This window comes from Cryptotermes secundus, unplaced genomic scaffold (genome assembly GCF_002891405.2).
Source record: "Cryptotermes secundus unplaced genomic scaffold, Csec_1.0 scaffold724, whole genome shotgun sequence".
Taxonomy (NCBI): domain Eukaryota; kingdom Metazoa; phylum Arthropoda; class Insecta; order Blattodea; family Kalotermitidae; genus Cryptotermes; species Cryptotermes secundus.
The window spans coordinates 130,112-145,965 of record NW_019727403.1 but is presented as its reverse complement, the minus strand read 5'-3'; the positions used below and the strand labels follow the sequence as shown (position 1 = coordinate 145,965).

The 15,854-nt window shown below is 42.1% G+C and overlaps 1 protein-coding gene across 2 annotated transcripts in view; it reads left to right on the top strand.

Moving 5' to 3' along the window:
* The window catches only part of LOC111864736, a 55,083-nt gene extending 40,817 nt beyond the window's left edge, over positions 1-14,266 (top strand). For both annotated transcript variants that reach the window (XM_033751564.1, XM_023852225.2), the window contains 3 exons: positions 1,684-1,936; positions 6,913-7,077; positions 12,543-14,266. In XM_033751564.1, the coding sequence (XP_033607455.1) occupies positions 1,684-1,936; positions 6,913-7,077; positions 12,543-12,875 (751 nt within the window). In that variant the 3' untranslated portion in view covers positions 12,876-14,266. The remainder of the gene's footprint in view (positions 1-1,683; positions 1,937-6,912; positions 7,078-12,542) is intronic.
* The last annotated feature ends 1,588 nt before the right edge of the window (positions 14,267-15,854 follow it).

The following is a 15,854-nucleotide window of genomic DNA, read 5'->3' as shown; positions in this document are numbered from 1 at the left end:
ATAGACTGAGGGTGTTTGAGAACAGAGTGTTGAGGAGAATATTTGGACCAAAGAGAGATGAAGTCACAGGAAGTTGGAGAAAACTGCACAATGAGGAGCTTCATAACTTGTACTCTTTTCCAAGTATAATTAGAATGATCAAGTCAAGGAGGATGAGGTGGGCAGGTCATGTAGCACAAATGGGGGAGACGAGGAATGCGTATAGGATGTTGGTGGGAAAGCTAAAAGGAAAGAGACCATAGGGAAAACCAAGGCGTAGGTGGGTGGACAATATTAGAATGGATCTTAGAGAGATAGGTTGGGATGGTATGTATTGGATAGATCTGGCTCAGGAGGGCTCTTGTGAACACGATGATGAACCTTCGGGTTCCATAAAATGCTAGGAAATTCTTGAGTAGCTGCAGAACTGGCGGCTCCTCCAGAAGGGCTCAGCTCCATGAATAAGTAAGTAATTAAGTATTGTTTTCATTAGAACATCACACTTGTTGACCACTTAGAATACTTTACAATTATATTCAACTTGAGTATCGCACTAAAACTCACAGTAATTCACCATTCTTGTCCTACAAATTTCATGATTGGCTTAGAGATTATCAGCTTCTAAGTATCTGCTCTGTAGATTAGTGTTTGTGTTCGTGTGTAAATTGTAGCATGATGTCTGTTAAAAATTACAGTCACTTCATTTCATAAATGAATTATCACAGCTTTATCTTCGTCTCTTCTTTTCCTACATTCCTTTCTCACCACTTTTATCGCATATGTGAGTCGTATCATCACTTCTCAAGTCCTTCCGTTCTGCCCTCGCTTTCCCGTATTTTTATAAATGCTTTAGGTAAATGTGGCGCCAAAACACTCTTCTACGAACAATGACCAAAAGCAGTCGTGCTGTCTACTACGTCACTTCATTGTTTTGCCAATGTCGAAAGCAAATGCACTTGTACGTGTATATTCCTATACTAGACCTTACAATTGTATAAGTAAAACTAAACACAAATGTTATCAAATTATATCAAGAGACCGTTTGACGATCAAGCCATCTGTCAGGCACCGACAGTAACTAAGACGTTTGTGAGCTTATGAATGTAGGCGTACATAGCTTTCATAAACACTGAATAAAGTTATATTGCTATCTGTAGGTGTTTCATTTGCCGTTCACAGTGGCCAAGCGGTCTAAGGCATGAACTGTCTTCGACCGCTCGAACACTGAGATCGTGGGTTCGAATCCCACTCAACGAATGAATGTCTGTGTTTTTATTCTGTGTTTGTGATGTCCTGCGTGCAGGTAGTGGTCTTAGGACGGGCTTATCCCCCGTCCAAGGAGTTTTACCTACGGTGTAAAAAGATCAAGAGACTGAAAAAAGCGGCCAAGGCCCAAGAAAGGGCTGTAGAGCCATAGATAGAGAGATAGATAGACAGATCGGTATTTCATTTATTCTGAAATCGCTCTACGTCTCCACGTATTTCGCTAATTGTTTTAATTAAAAATGTTTTCGTTTATTTTCTAACACTGAATTTCAAGTTAATTAGCACACCTCAATTACTGCGCTCACCACCTCAATAACCGCACTCACCACCTCAATAACTGCGCTCACCACCTCAATAACCGCGCTCACCACCTCAATATCTGCGCTCACCACCTCACTTCCATCACGAATACAATATAAACCTTTGTTTCTCATGTAGACTGTTTGTGGCCCTGTCGACTGTCCTGATGGTTACGACGGCTGCCCCAGTAAGCAACGATCACGGCAATGAGTATGACTACGAGGAAGATGCTGAACCAGCACCGGTTCCTGCTGCGCCCACAACGGGTAGGGGAAGATTATCGCTTCTCAGCACACGTGGACAGAGGGGTCCTTCGCCTCTCGTTGGTAACCGCGGAGCTGGAGTAAAGCAGCAAACAGCCGCTAAGCCAGTTGAACCCCCTCCAGAACCGGTACGTGTTCTGTAATTTGAACGCCCCACAGAAACTGATTTTTATTCTTAAAACTGGATCGATATTTTGTTTCACGCCAAAGAAAGTATCAGGTCTGTGTTGCAATGTTTGGTTTTTAAAAATATGAAAAGGAATTAGTGCTATTAATTTCTACGTTTCTGCAGGATGTGGGAAGATATAAGGGTAATTATTTTTACTCCGGGCACATATGGGGATATAACGAATGGCTGCGTTCCAGGAATCCTATAGGGAAAGAAAGTATATCTATGTAATTCTGAACCAGAAATCCATTATCCAAACCAAGTGTAGACTGCGAAAACTGCTCCGAAATTCGGTCTGCTGCAGCAAAAGCTGTAACCTTCCAAACCACGTGTGTAGGTGAGCCAGCTAATCTTCTTGCTTTCTTCTATTCAGTTAATTTGTGACACTATTTCAATTGCTGGGGATATTAACCGCATAAAGTGCTACGGTTGTGTAATCATTAAGAGTGATGAACCGGAAAGGAAGAAAAAGAAATAGATCACGAGATGTTTTAAGTCAGTTACTTACTTAGTCGGCTGTCCACGACTGCTTATTCAATATATTCGCAGCTTCCCTCCAAAGCTGGAGGCCGTTTCCTCCATCCGCAACCTGAGGACGCGCCATGCCGTGGTGACAAGGGACCCACTATACATGGATTTTAAGTCACTATCTCGGCATTTTATTATAGAAACAAATTACAGTAACGAAATATTCAAAATTAAAACCCTTCAAAATGCAAACCTGACGACCGACAGCTGAGCTGATCTCATCAATACATGGCTGAAGTAGGGATATACTCGTATTTTCCTTGTTATCTGAAGAAGCCTGCCGATCTTATGATCATTCCGGCTTCATCGCTGTACAAAACATTTTCAATGAAAGCGTATAACATAAGTCGCAAGGCCCTCATCCCATTCATATAGCTGGACTGGACAAAATAAATAAAACACTACAGATACTGTGAACATTTCTTTAGTAATATGGTGTTGGGCCACATTTTCCTCTCAAGACAGCCGCAATTCTTCTTGCAATGAACCCGTAGTAGTTCTGAACCGTCTCTAGCGGAATTTCATACCACTCTCCTTGAACATCTTCTAGTTGCTTTAGAGATGTTGGAGATGGGAACCTGCTCCTCACTGTAGTCTCAAACCTGACCAGAGTGGTTCAGTGATGTTCAAATTTGGCAATTGTGCTGGCCAGGGAAGATGTTGAAATTCACCTTCATGCTCTTCGAACCATGACCGAACAGTTCCAGCTGTATTAATGGGGGCACCGCCGTGTTAGAAAACTTCATCCTTATTAGGAAATGACGTCTGGATCTTGGAATGCACCTGATCACACAATCTGGCCACGTACTCGCTTGCAGTAATTCGGCCATGAAAGGTAATAATGAGACTAACAGAATATTGTACCACCATATTGTTGCCCAAACCATCACAGAACCTGCTCCATGTTTCACTGTAGGAACCAAGGATTCCGGACTGTAGGCTTCTCTGGGTGTTCTCCAAAAGTAAACTCCTCCTGATATAGAGAACAGCGTGAAGGACGACTCATCTGACCATATCAGGCTCGCGTTTCCAGTTGTCTGATGTCCAGGTTGTATGATCGTGACGCCATCTGACATTACTCTGGATAATCAGAGGTTTAGCAACTGAAGCCCTATCGTAGATGTTGGATATCTGAAGCTCATGTAGAACATGTTTTGTGGAAACAGGGTCTTCAAGATGAATATTTAGTTATGCTGCCCTGTGCTGCTGTAGTTCTGTGATTTTTCGAAACAACCCTTCTCAAGGTACGACGATCTCTTTATCGGAATGTTGATTTTCACCCACTGGCCTCTTTGCTGATGTTGTCTTCCCATGATTCGTGTATGCCGACACAACTTTAGAAACGGTCGCTCTCAGTGCACCTAATAATAAGACAGGTTTTGTCACAGATGCTCTAGCTAAACGCAAACCAACGATTTGTCCGCTTTCAAAAGTGGACGCGTCTCCCATTTTCCGGTTCTTTCATACGGACTGTCACTCAACACAATCCCTAGTGCACTTACAAGAGCATTACAGAGTGCAACCAAACGGAAGAACATGCAGTGTTGCCAACTGAGGTTCTTTCAGTGTAGCCAACACAAATCCTGTTTCTCAATTTCTTGGTGTTTCTTTTGTTTTGTTCACCCCCTGTATGTACGAGCTTATATGCCAGTATTGTCAAGGCTGAACTGTAGTGTCTGCATATTTCCAGCGCTTGTGTACTACTGGGACGGCGTAGTTCACGTAGTTCTTGTTCTTCATGTAGGTCTATTTCTTGCTGACCTGCCTCGCCCCGTTATACATATATTCTGCTTATCTGCTTACTGATAAGTTTGTTTCGCTATTTATGGTGTATTTAAAGACACTGTCAGCAGCATAGACTACACGGAGTCGAATGGTAGGAAAATTCGTTAATAATGAAGTGTAAAGATTGTGAAAGGAAGTTTTCATGGCAAAATTTGATGTACTATTCTGGCACTTGCCTGTAGAGACCGAGGAAACCCATTAAAACCCGCAGTCGCGTACGTGTAAGACTAATGGGGCGAACAGAAGCCAGAGGCCTTAGTGGCTAAGGCAGATAGCTCGGTGACCTCGTCATATTTTCAGTGTAATACCGAGGTAAGATTCGGGCCAGAAAGCCTCAGATACAGTGGCCTCATTATCTCTTCTGCCCTAGGTTTACCTCGAAACGAGGGTTTCGTTATTGCCCATCATAACGGAAGAAATTTATGTAAGAAGTAAGAATATACAGAAGAACAGATGTGTCGTAACACTGAAATTGTACTCTTCTCCAAACAAAATTAGAATGATAAAGCCAAGGAGGATGAGATGGGCTGGGCGTGTAACACTAATGTGGAGAAGTGGAAGGCATATAGGATATTGGTTGGAAGGCCAGAAGGAAAGAGACCAATAGAAAGACCAAGACGTAGTTGAGTGGATAATAATAAAATAGATCTTAGAGAGACTGAATGGGGTGGTATGGATTGGATTGATCTGGCTCAGAACGGAGTCCAGTGGAGGCCTCTTGTGGACACGGCAATGAAATTTTCCAGAAAAGCTCGGCTAAATCGAGTGAGTTAGGCCCGTAACGTGGCCATGCGCCCATGACCCGAGCACTGTTCTAACCCGCGATTCCATTGCGTAAATGATCTAGGATCCAGACGCCTGCGACACACGCGGAAAGAAATTCCTTTCATAAATTTGTTCGCCATTAATTTATAAATGACCTTGCTTTGAAGCACATTATTTTGTATTTTATTTGATGTTCAACACATGTTTCAGTGTGGAGGTGTTTATTGTGGCTTTGAATGGATTTACTGCGCATGTATGCATACTCATTCTAAAGAATGCCTGAATACTTAGTGCGTGACTCTCAGCACTTTGAATGTCAACAACGTCTGGCACCATCCGATATTTGCATGTGACAATATCCACCGACGGTTTACATATATTGCCAATTCTTGTTTTATATAAACTTTTTCCAACTCCAGATTACTCGTGTTTCGTTTTGGTTAAAGAAGTGTGAAAGCCATTGTGATTAAGTACACATAACAACATCATATAGCCGCCATATATTTACCGAAAGTAAAACCCTCTAAAACGTGACAAAAGACATTTATTATTGAAGCCTGTCACAGCGGTGGGTAAGAAGAGACTGGTCTTCTGGGTTGTAAAGTTGTACAGCGGGAAACCTTTCGTCTCGGAGAGATGCTGGAATAGAAACCAGTACAAGCAGGTGGCAAGCTTCACACCTGCTTCTGCTAGTGTTACTTGGCTTTATATATGGAGGCGATTTGTTCCAACGAAATACACGGCCTTACAACATGGACGACCGTGCTCTTAGAAACATATTTAGATGGGAAACTGCTAATATCACTTATTCGCAATGCAACTTATTATCATCATTCTCTGATGCAAACCGAGAGTCCTGTAGAAATGAATATTCTGCGGACATTTTTACTACGTTGATACCTGATAACATGATTTGTAATTTTAGGGCATATAAGCTTCGAAATGTGGTGCTGGAGAAGGATGGAGAAGATCAGTTGGACCGATTAAGTGAGAAATGAAGAAGTGTTGTTTAGAGTCAGTGAGCAGAGGAATAAGAAAACGGAAGGCTAATTGGATTGGTCATATCTTACGCGGTAACTGCCTTCTAAAAGAAGTTATTGAAGGAAAGATAGAGGGGCGAATAGAAGTGACCAGAAGACGAGGAAGAAGACGTAAGATGATGCTGGATGACCTTGGGGACAGAAGAGGATATTTTCATCTGAAGGAGAAAGCTCTAGATCGCATCAAGTGGAGGAACTGTTTTGGAAGAGACTGTGGACCTCTCGTCTTGACAGATTGCTGATGAATGAATGAGTTCTTGTTCATTTGGTTGTTATTTTACTTTTACGTTCATGTCCTTTAATTGTATTAATTTAAAGTGTAGTGTTTTTATATATATAGATTGCAATTATTATTTTGTATTTTTATTGAAATAACTGGCTGACTGTAGGTTTTCTCAGAGTAATTAAGTTTGTAATGATTTTTGATCGCATCATATTCCCTATAATAGGCATTGACTCATATTATTCTTTATAACAATACAATAACACAAATTTTGTTCTTTTCTTTTTTGCTACATTGTCTGAAATTCCCCCAGTTCTAAATGTAAATTTGTGATAATTACAAAAGCTTCTTCCACTACAACAGGAGTTGACAACCAGTCGTACTAAATTTTCATTTCACTGAAAAAATTTGTAGAATTGCAGTGTTTATCCGTATCGCCTTCTGTTTATAACACACATGCCTGCAATGTTTACTGTTCACAATTTTCTGAATGTGAACCGACTTCAATAAACTTTAATTCCTCAGTACTGAACACTTAAGTTGAAAATTAGAGCTACTTAATTGCATCATTGTCAATGTAATTAAACGTTTTAGGAGGATCTGGAAGAGTTGGAGGGAGAGGTAGAAGAGGGCCAAGAAGATATACCTGTCACAACAACAACTGAGGCTCCCAAGAAGTCTCTAGTTCGCGGAGGAGTCAGACCCTTCAGAAGCAACGAAGATCTTCTGGCGGCCCTGAAGAGAAGGCGAGAGCAACAGGTTTGTGTGGGTGTGGCCATTTCCTTCACCATCTTATGAAATCTGTCTTTCACTAATGACAGGGCGCAAAGATCGTTAGTATTCCCAAGGCTGCTCTGAAGCCCAGCGTATATAGGAGGCCACAGAATGAAATATTTCTGATTCATTTACTACTCAAATTTTTTACAACAGGGAATGATACACCGTTCTTCAGTTCACTTTAGGACACTCCATTAGGAATTCCAAAGAAAAGAATGACATATTTGAAGAGAATGAAACGTATGAGCTTGTGGTTTATTTTAATGGAATTAATTCATCAATTTAAGGAAAGGTATAACATAAACCAAAGCATATATAGTAATACAAATAAGAATAAGCCCTACAAATACACGTTTTATAAACGAAGACAGTAAAGACTACGGATCTAAATAAATAATATGTTTTTGAAAGAAATTTTTTAAGGATTGCACTTGATGCATATGTACAATGAACATATATAACTTTTACCGTTAACGTAACAATACTTTATTATTTTTTATTTATTTATATAGCACGCACCTCATGTTTCAACCTCAAATGTGTCATCTGCGGTTGCTGCAAAATTCTCACATACTATTACCTAATTGAAAAGCTAATATTCCCATTTTTATAAATGGTTCGTATAAGTTAGTTTCTGTTCAATTAAAAAATTAGACAAAATTTAGACTAGACTTTGGTTAAAATTAACAATAAAATACAATGAAAAAAGAATAGCTTTTCTTCTTTATTATATTGTAACGTAAACACGTTACAATATAATAAAAAAGAAAACATGTCACAATATTTTATTCTTAATTTTAACCAAAGTCTAGTCTAAATTTTGTCTAGTTTATGACCTGAATAGAAAATAACTTGTACGAACCGTGTATAAAAATGGAAATATTATCATTGCAGTTCGGTAATAGTATATGAGAAATGTGCAGCACCTTAAGATGCCCAATTTGTTGTCGAAACATGTAGTTCATGCTATATAAATAAATAAATAAATAAATAAATAAATAAATTATTATCATTGCGTTGGCGGTAAAAATTATATATGTTCTTTGAAAGGAATGTAGAATTCAAATATTTGGTGGTACAAAACAAATATGTTCCTTGAAGAGAATTAAAAAGAACGATTATAGGGATTACAATGAAACTCACAAGTTGGGTACAATGTACCTAAATATGTACAGAGAAACATTTATTTGTGTTTCTTCATAGTATACAAATGTTTTTTTTTACATACCACATAACTCGCTCGTATTTTAATCCTTGATTTGATAAAGGCTAATAACTGGTATTATGTAAAAGTTAAATAGTTCCGTCCAGTGTGACTGGTAAAGATTCTTTTTTTCTTATTTCAATTATTCATGCTCTTATATGTGTCGGTCTTCAGAGAGCATCTTCAGAGGGACACCTTTACATAAATACAGTTAGAAGAGAATATTGCGGTACATGCTTTAAAAGTTAAAATATATATTGTGAAGAACAATAAAGGTTCTACGGAATTTGAGACCCACGTGAATTTATTTGTAGCGTGACACGCAAAGCACGCCACACTGTTGTCAGAAGTGGGATTTGAACTTACACACGTGACCGACAAGATTCGAACTCAAAGCACGCCACACTGGTGTCAGAAGTTTTACGAACTTGAACACGCCTCGACAAATAATTGAATTATTGTGCATCAAGTACTCTCCTGCAGCAAAATGGAGATGCAACAAATGATGGAACTTCTACTGAAGGAAATCAGAGAGAAACACGAAACGACGGAGGCTAATAGAAAAGCGGAGAAGAAAGAATTGCTGGCCCTAATGGAGGCAAACCAAATAAAAGCCGATGCCAGCCATAAAGAGATGATGGCCGATTGGAAAGCATGGCGAGAAATGGCCGCCATGTGAGACAACTGGGGGAGCGACAGCGACACAGAGATGACTGCCTGCCAAGAGGTTGAGGCACAGAAAGAAGAAGTCCCCGTAGAAGACGCCCCGAGAATACCGGCCGGAGAACCGAAGAAAAGGCGTAGGGACCAGAAACTGGCCGCGGAGCGCCGCCGCCAGAAAGCGAAGGATTCAACGCGGGTAATTCGTGAACCCCAGAAGGAATTGGCCGTCACAAACAGAAGGACAACACGCCGAGAGAAAGCGGCACGGAGAACGCCAATAGACAAGAGAATGTCCCGTCGCGCGACAGTGGCACGACACAAGAGAGACATCGTGAAGAAGAATCTTACTCGGGGAGCTGGCGGACTCCCGAGGAAACGACTGACCATGGCCGACAAGAAGATGACCCGCCACGCAAACGTGGCACAGCACAAGACACCCAGATCTCAGGGAGGACACTTTGAGTTACGCTCAAGCCTATATAAGGATGAGTCGAAATGGAGACGAAAGGAACTTGAACGAGGGAGGACGGCAGAAGAATCCGCCGTGAAGGGGAAGACCGGGAAGACCGGCGTAAATTTATTTGTAGCGTGACACACAAAGCACGCTACACTGACACCAGTGTGGCGTGCTTTGAGTTCGAATCTTGTCGGTCAAATCCCACTTCTGACACCAGTGTGGCGTGCTTTGCGTGTCACGCTACAAATAAATTCACGCGGGTCTCAAATTCCGTAGAACCTTTATTGTTCTTCACACCTGCACAATCACACGCTTTACAATCGTTTGCTCTTGCAGTGTTACAAATACTGCTTACAATATCTCGGCGGTACTGGACTCCCTTCTGCGGCGGATGTTCCAAGACTCACTTCTTAGACGGCTGGATAAAGACTGACTGCTTCTCGTCGACGCTGGGCTATTTATCCCCTCGGCCGCTGCTATGCAAATGAACCCTCTGTTATAGCAGTGGAAACGTTGCTTTGTTGGTTCCGCGATTCCTACGCAATGACCCATTGTTATTGCGTTGTCTCTGTGGGAACGCTTCGCGTATTCGTCGTAACCGTGGAGATTCGATGTTCTCTACACAACGGCTCATTGTTGGGATTACAGTGCCGCTATTGTTACTTCCTATGCAACGGTCTGTTCTAGCGTTTCCATAGAAGTGACTCTTCTGGATTGCAAACACGTTACATTGCTCCCTTCTAAAGGTTGTTCGTCCCCGAACAGCCTAAAGGTTCTCCCTCGGTTTCTATGCCGCGGTGTTTTGCTGGCAACGTCTTCATTCGGGTCTTGGTGTCCTTTGCGCGTCTTTTTGCACAGTTCATTTTACCGCATCCGCCCCTTTCTTCAGTGGTGCTCGCCCCGAGCACTCCGAAAGTCCAGAATTTGTCGGTCGCCTTGTTTCACATTCATTCATTCGCTCATTCAGTCTTCATTCGACCATGCGGGGAGGTCGGTACTTCTACGTTACCGGTTCCTCCCATAGTGGCCATTTCCTTTCTTCCGTTTCGGAGGGGGTCGGCCCCTCCATAGTGTCCAACTTTTGATGCCCGTATTTGTTATCGTTTCACTCTCAATCTTGGGTCGTTCTACGTCTTTCCCCTTCACGGCGGATTCTTCTGCCGTCCTCCCGCGTTCAAGTTCCTTTCGTCTCCATTTCGACTCATCCTTATGTGGGCTTGAGCGTAACTCAAACTGACCTCCCTGAGATCTGGGTGTCTTGTACTGTGCCACGTTTGCGCGGCGGGTCATCTTCTTGTCGGCCATGGTCAGTTGTTTCCTCGGGAGTCCGCCAGCTCCCCGAGTAAGATTCTTCTTCACGATATCTCTCTTGTGTCGTGCCACTGTCGCGCGACGGGACATCCTCTTGTCTATTGGCGTTCTCCGGGCCGCTTTCTCTCGGCGTGTTGTCCTTCTGTTTGTGACGGCCAATTCCTTCTGGGGTTCACGAATTACCCGCGTTGAATCCTTCGCTTTCTGGCGGCGGCGCTCCGCGGCCAGTTTCCGGTCCCTACGCCTTTTCTTCGGTTCTCCGACCGGTATTCTCGGGGCGTCTTCTACGGGGACTTCTTCTTTCTGTGCCTCCACCTCTTGGCAAGCAGTCATCTCTGTGTCGCTGTCGCTCCCCCAGTTGTCTCACATGGCGGCCATTTCTCGCCATGCTTTCCAATCGGCCANTGCCTCTGAAAATCTTAAGCAATTATATATATATATATATATATATTGTAGCGCGTTTTGTTTGTGTCACGCTGAAAATAAGTTTACGCCGCTGTTTGATATAGCGAATTTATTCCGTTCGCTCACCTTACACACCCCTTACAGTCATTTCCACTTGCAGTGTTACAATTACTGCTTGCAATATCTCGGCGGTACTGGACTGTCTTCTCCGGCGGTTTCTAGCACTCACTTCTTAGACGGCTGGATAAAAACTGGCTGCTTCTCGCCGAAGCTGGGCTATTTATCCCCTCGGCCGCTGCTATGCAAATGAACCCTCTGTTATAGCAGTGGAAACGTTGCTCTGTTGGTTCCGCGATTCCTACGCAACGACCCATTGTTATTGCGTTGTCTCTGTGGGAACGCTACGCGTATTCGTCGTAACCGTGGAGATTCGATGTTCTCTACACAACGGCTCATTGTTGGGATTACAGTGCCGCTATTGTTACTTCCTATGCAACTCTCTGTTCTAGCGTTTCCATAGAAGTGACTCTTCTGGATTGCAAACACGTTACATTATATACATACAATATAAATAATATACAATTGGGTGTAAAATCTAAAGTCTTTACAGCTACAGCAGCTGTTCCAATGCTTTAAAATATTTATAGTTAGTTTGATAAGATTGTATTGGAATCTCTATGGAACTATTTAACTTTTTCATAATGTTATTAATTTGACGGACCAGAATGAAACAAATCAAATTCTAATAACTGGATTTAATTTTCCGAAAACCACAAATACACCACACCAACTTCGAATGCTTTCAATACATTATTCGTCATATATTTAGTGCTAATGTCTGCAGCATGCGAGACATATCGCACTCCTCTCATCTCGCCCATTTTGTGAATAACACAATTCACTTACTCCCTTAACATTCTTTCGTGTTTTGTTCTTCTCTTCCTTTTGATTCAATTACAAATACAGTTTTAAACCAACATAAGGTAAAGCTATCCCTGTAACAGGCCGTGAAGGCCCATAGGGTTGTGAGACGTTGAGGGTCCCACATTATCTAGACAATCGGCTCACAGATGGCGGTAAGTTTGCCAGCCTTACGCGCCGGCCGTACGTTAGCCCCCCAGGAAGATTCCTGGTTCTCATTTCTGTTAGAGGCTGAGTCGACCCAGGGCCCATAATGTGACGGGAAGGATTAGGTCAATTGAAAAATTCGTCACATCGGGACTCTAACCCGCGAACTTCCGGCTTGTAGCATAGTGCTCCTACCAACTACGATACCGCGTGCCTCCAGTTTTAAAAAAATAAACCAAAAATCTAAAGTAACGTTTAAAAAGCGAAGTGTTTATCCGAAATTAAGTAGGTGAACTGCTTGAACTATAGACCATGAAACTCAAAATCCCTCTCTTGCAGCTGAACGGTGGGTCACCCAAAGTGGTGCAAGTATATCCCACCCCATCGTCAGTCCAGCCCTCAGAAGACAACAAAACGACTCGAAGCACTAGTAACAGTCAGCAGAATTCTGCCAGCAATGGTAGGAGGCGGTTCAACAGCAAAGCTTCAGCAGCTGCTGGCTCATCTGCTGAGCCGGTCGTCGCAGAACAGTCTGATTCAGGCCGGCGAACATCTGGCAGGAGGTACCCTGGGAGAAGCAAACCCACCAGTCTTCCAGTCAGTGAAACTTCCGATCTTGAAGAAGAGGCGACACCTAAACCAAAGTCATCATCATTCAGAAGACGGCTTTAATGTACATAAAATAAATGTAATTTCTTTGTATTTCCAGACGAAAATTCCTTTTGACTGAGATACAATACCTTCCTACTGCAGCTTAATGTGTTCTGCCTTCTACGAGCAGGTTTAATAGCGAGACGGTTATTAAAAAGCCTTTTTAAAAATAACTTGCTCCCTAATATTCCGGGTGCTTGTTCTGAACTGCAGAGGTATCGTACCCACTTTGTACCCATCGAAGCAGATACATGGGAATATAAACTGTCTATCAAAGATTAATCAGTAGAAAAAATTGAAGCATATGGGACTAAGTATACATTTTCCATTCTCTGGTAACCAGCGAGAAAATCTTCAAGAGATCACTAAATTCTATAGTTATGTTCCGGAAAATATTTTCCTCCTTTTTAACAACGCGCATAATTATTGTCTCTAGCTATGTCGTCGTAATATGTGGCCCATCAAGTACATCCAGCATTTCATGCAATGTTACAGCTAAGAGTAGTAAATCATGTTGCTACATTCGAAAGAAATACAACCGTTTCTACAGGGAAATTGCAAGATCAGAAACATAATTCTGTTCGTTTCTGGAAATCATCTACAAGGCATAGCTTTTAGAGACTGTTTTGTCTTTGCATAACCGTGTTTTGGATTGTTATGGTTCATGCAATTCTCATTTAACAAGTACTGCCAAATTTATCATGAACAAATTCATATCAAAGAAAGTAACTGCCCATATTCAGTTCTGTACCTACAGCGCAAGCGCAGGGTAGGCCTAATTCTTGCGAATGAGATCCGATGTTTCATCAAACCCACACACAAATTGTAAAAATTCTCTAAAAAGATTATTGGAAGTCCGCCTAAATTTGGTGTCTTTTGTAAACAGAGAAAACGATATAATATACTAGGGTAACATTGCTTCACGCGTTCCAGTTACTGGCAAATTGCAAAACGAAAAAGAAAACAGAGGAATATACAATAGCACATTTATTAATAGTTACCCGTTAATCTGGAATTTGTTCGAATGCAAACTGCATGAGAGAAGAAATAGGCTGGCCGAATAGACAGATATGTTGTGAAACGAATACTGCATATTTATCTGTTTAATACCCAATTAAATACTACAGATAATTGCTTGTGTTTACATAGATCATAGCACCCTTGTTATGTTCGTCTTATCAAGTGAAGGCATTCGCAATATCCATTACATATAAAAAAAATTTAATTTTTCAGTGAAATTTTGACACTTCTCGACGTATACAATTATTAAAAGACATACAATTCATCATTACAACATATTACAGTTATACTGTTGTATACGTATGTATCCTGCAGGCTTAAAATTGTAAAGGCCTGTCCACATTACTCGTGCTCGTGCGTCAGAAGCTCACTGCTGCCGGAAAATCAGGATCTGGAGCTGATATCTGTTGTGAAGAAATGCGAAGACTTTCTATGCAAACCAGTTTGGGCGTCCACTTCGTCAGCTCCAGATCCTGATTTTCCAGCAGCAGTGAGCTTCTGACGCACGAGCACGAGTAATGTGGACGGGCCTAAGAGACTGAATTCACTCGCTGTTGAAGAACAAAAGTGCAATTCATATAGTCTGTCTGTATCGCATGTTTTTCACAGTATGTTTTATACGTATGTATATAAAACATTCTTGCTGTAAATTGCTGTTCACTTCATTCTCAAAGTTCTCGCCATCCGAGAGAGACTGGAGTCACACTCTGAATGAAACAATCCACGTGATTTGTAAGATTTGAGGTTTTCACAGGAGTGACTATGAAGAATGCTGTCTTTTGGGATGAGACACCGTACAGGTATCATGTGGACCGATGTTTCAGAGGGATGTATCGCCTCCATTTTTAGGGTAGAAAAAATCCGCGAGCAAGGAAGCAGCGTGAGCAGGTGGCTGGAGACTGAGCCACCAGTCTAAAACACTCGGCTATATAAGAACAGGAAGGGAGGGAGAGTGAGCAACGTGGGAAATCAATAGAGAGGAGAAGAGAATAGTCTGTAGAGATGGGAGAACAGGTAGTAGGCCAGAGCCGGTAGAGGATCATGGGGCGGAAGGGCAGGGCTACCGAAGAAGCTTGACCAAATAGCCTTGGTCCATGATATATATACAGTGTCCGTCTTGCAGTGCATTCAATTTTACCTGTCACTTCACATATTTCGGCACCATAGTGTCATCATCAGGTGCTCCATTTACACTAATCTATTGCATTGCATGCCATTATGTCAATGTAAAATTATTTAAAAAGCATTTTAAAATATTCGTCAGTTATAATAAATGTTTTGTATACTAAAATCTTGTTAAGATAGTCATCTTATCTGTCCCAATTCAAAACCTGCGCATGGTTCCTCCANTGTGAAGTGACAGGTAAAAGTGGATGCACTGCAAGTCCGACACTGTATATATATCATGGACGAAAATCAGTGCAACAGGACGCTAAAATACAACATTACATAGAGCCTTGAGGCTAAGCTGTCGAGTGTGCATTGACCTGCGTAACCTTATAGATCTGGCGTCATGTTCCGGAAGCTTCCATGATTTGCTGAGACGAAGCCCCATCCCTCTGTTCGTATTGTTGGGGTGGCCTGCCTGCCGATGCGATACGTGTATTGGGTCTCAGTGGTAAGGATGGAGGCGTTGTGGAATTGAATGTGATGTCCCAAATCGACGCTGTGTTCAGCCACGACTGACTTGTCTGGATGTTCAAGACGGATGTGTCGCTGATGCTCCTTCAACCTCGTGTCCACGGAACGGCCTGTCTGCTCAATGTAGATCTTGCCGCACTCACAGGCGATTCTGTATACAGAACAGTCCCAGATAACCTGGGACTAGGACACCGGGTGTATGGAAGCCTCTTATCTGCTCCCTCAAAAAACCTCCTAAACATGATGCCAGGTACACAAGGTTACGCATATCAATGGACGCTCGGCATCTTAGCCCCAAAGCTATTTGATCATGCTCGCTCGGTAGTCCTGGCCTCTCTA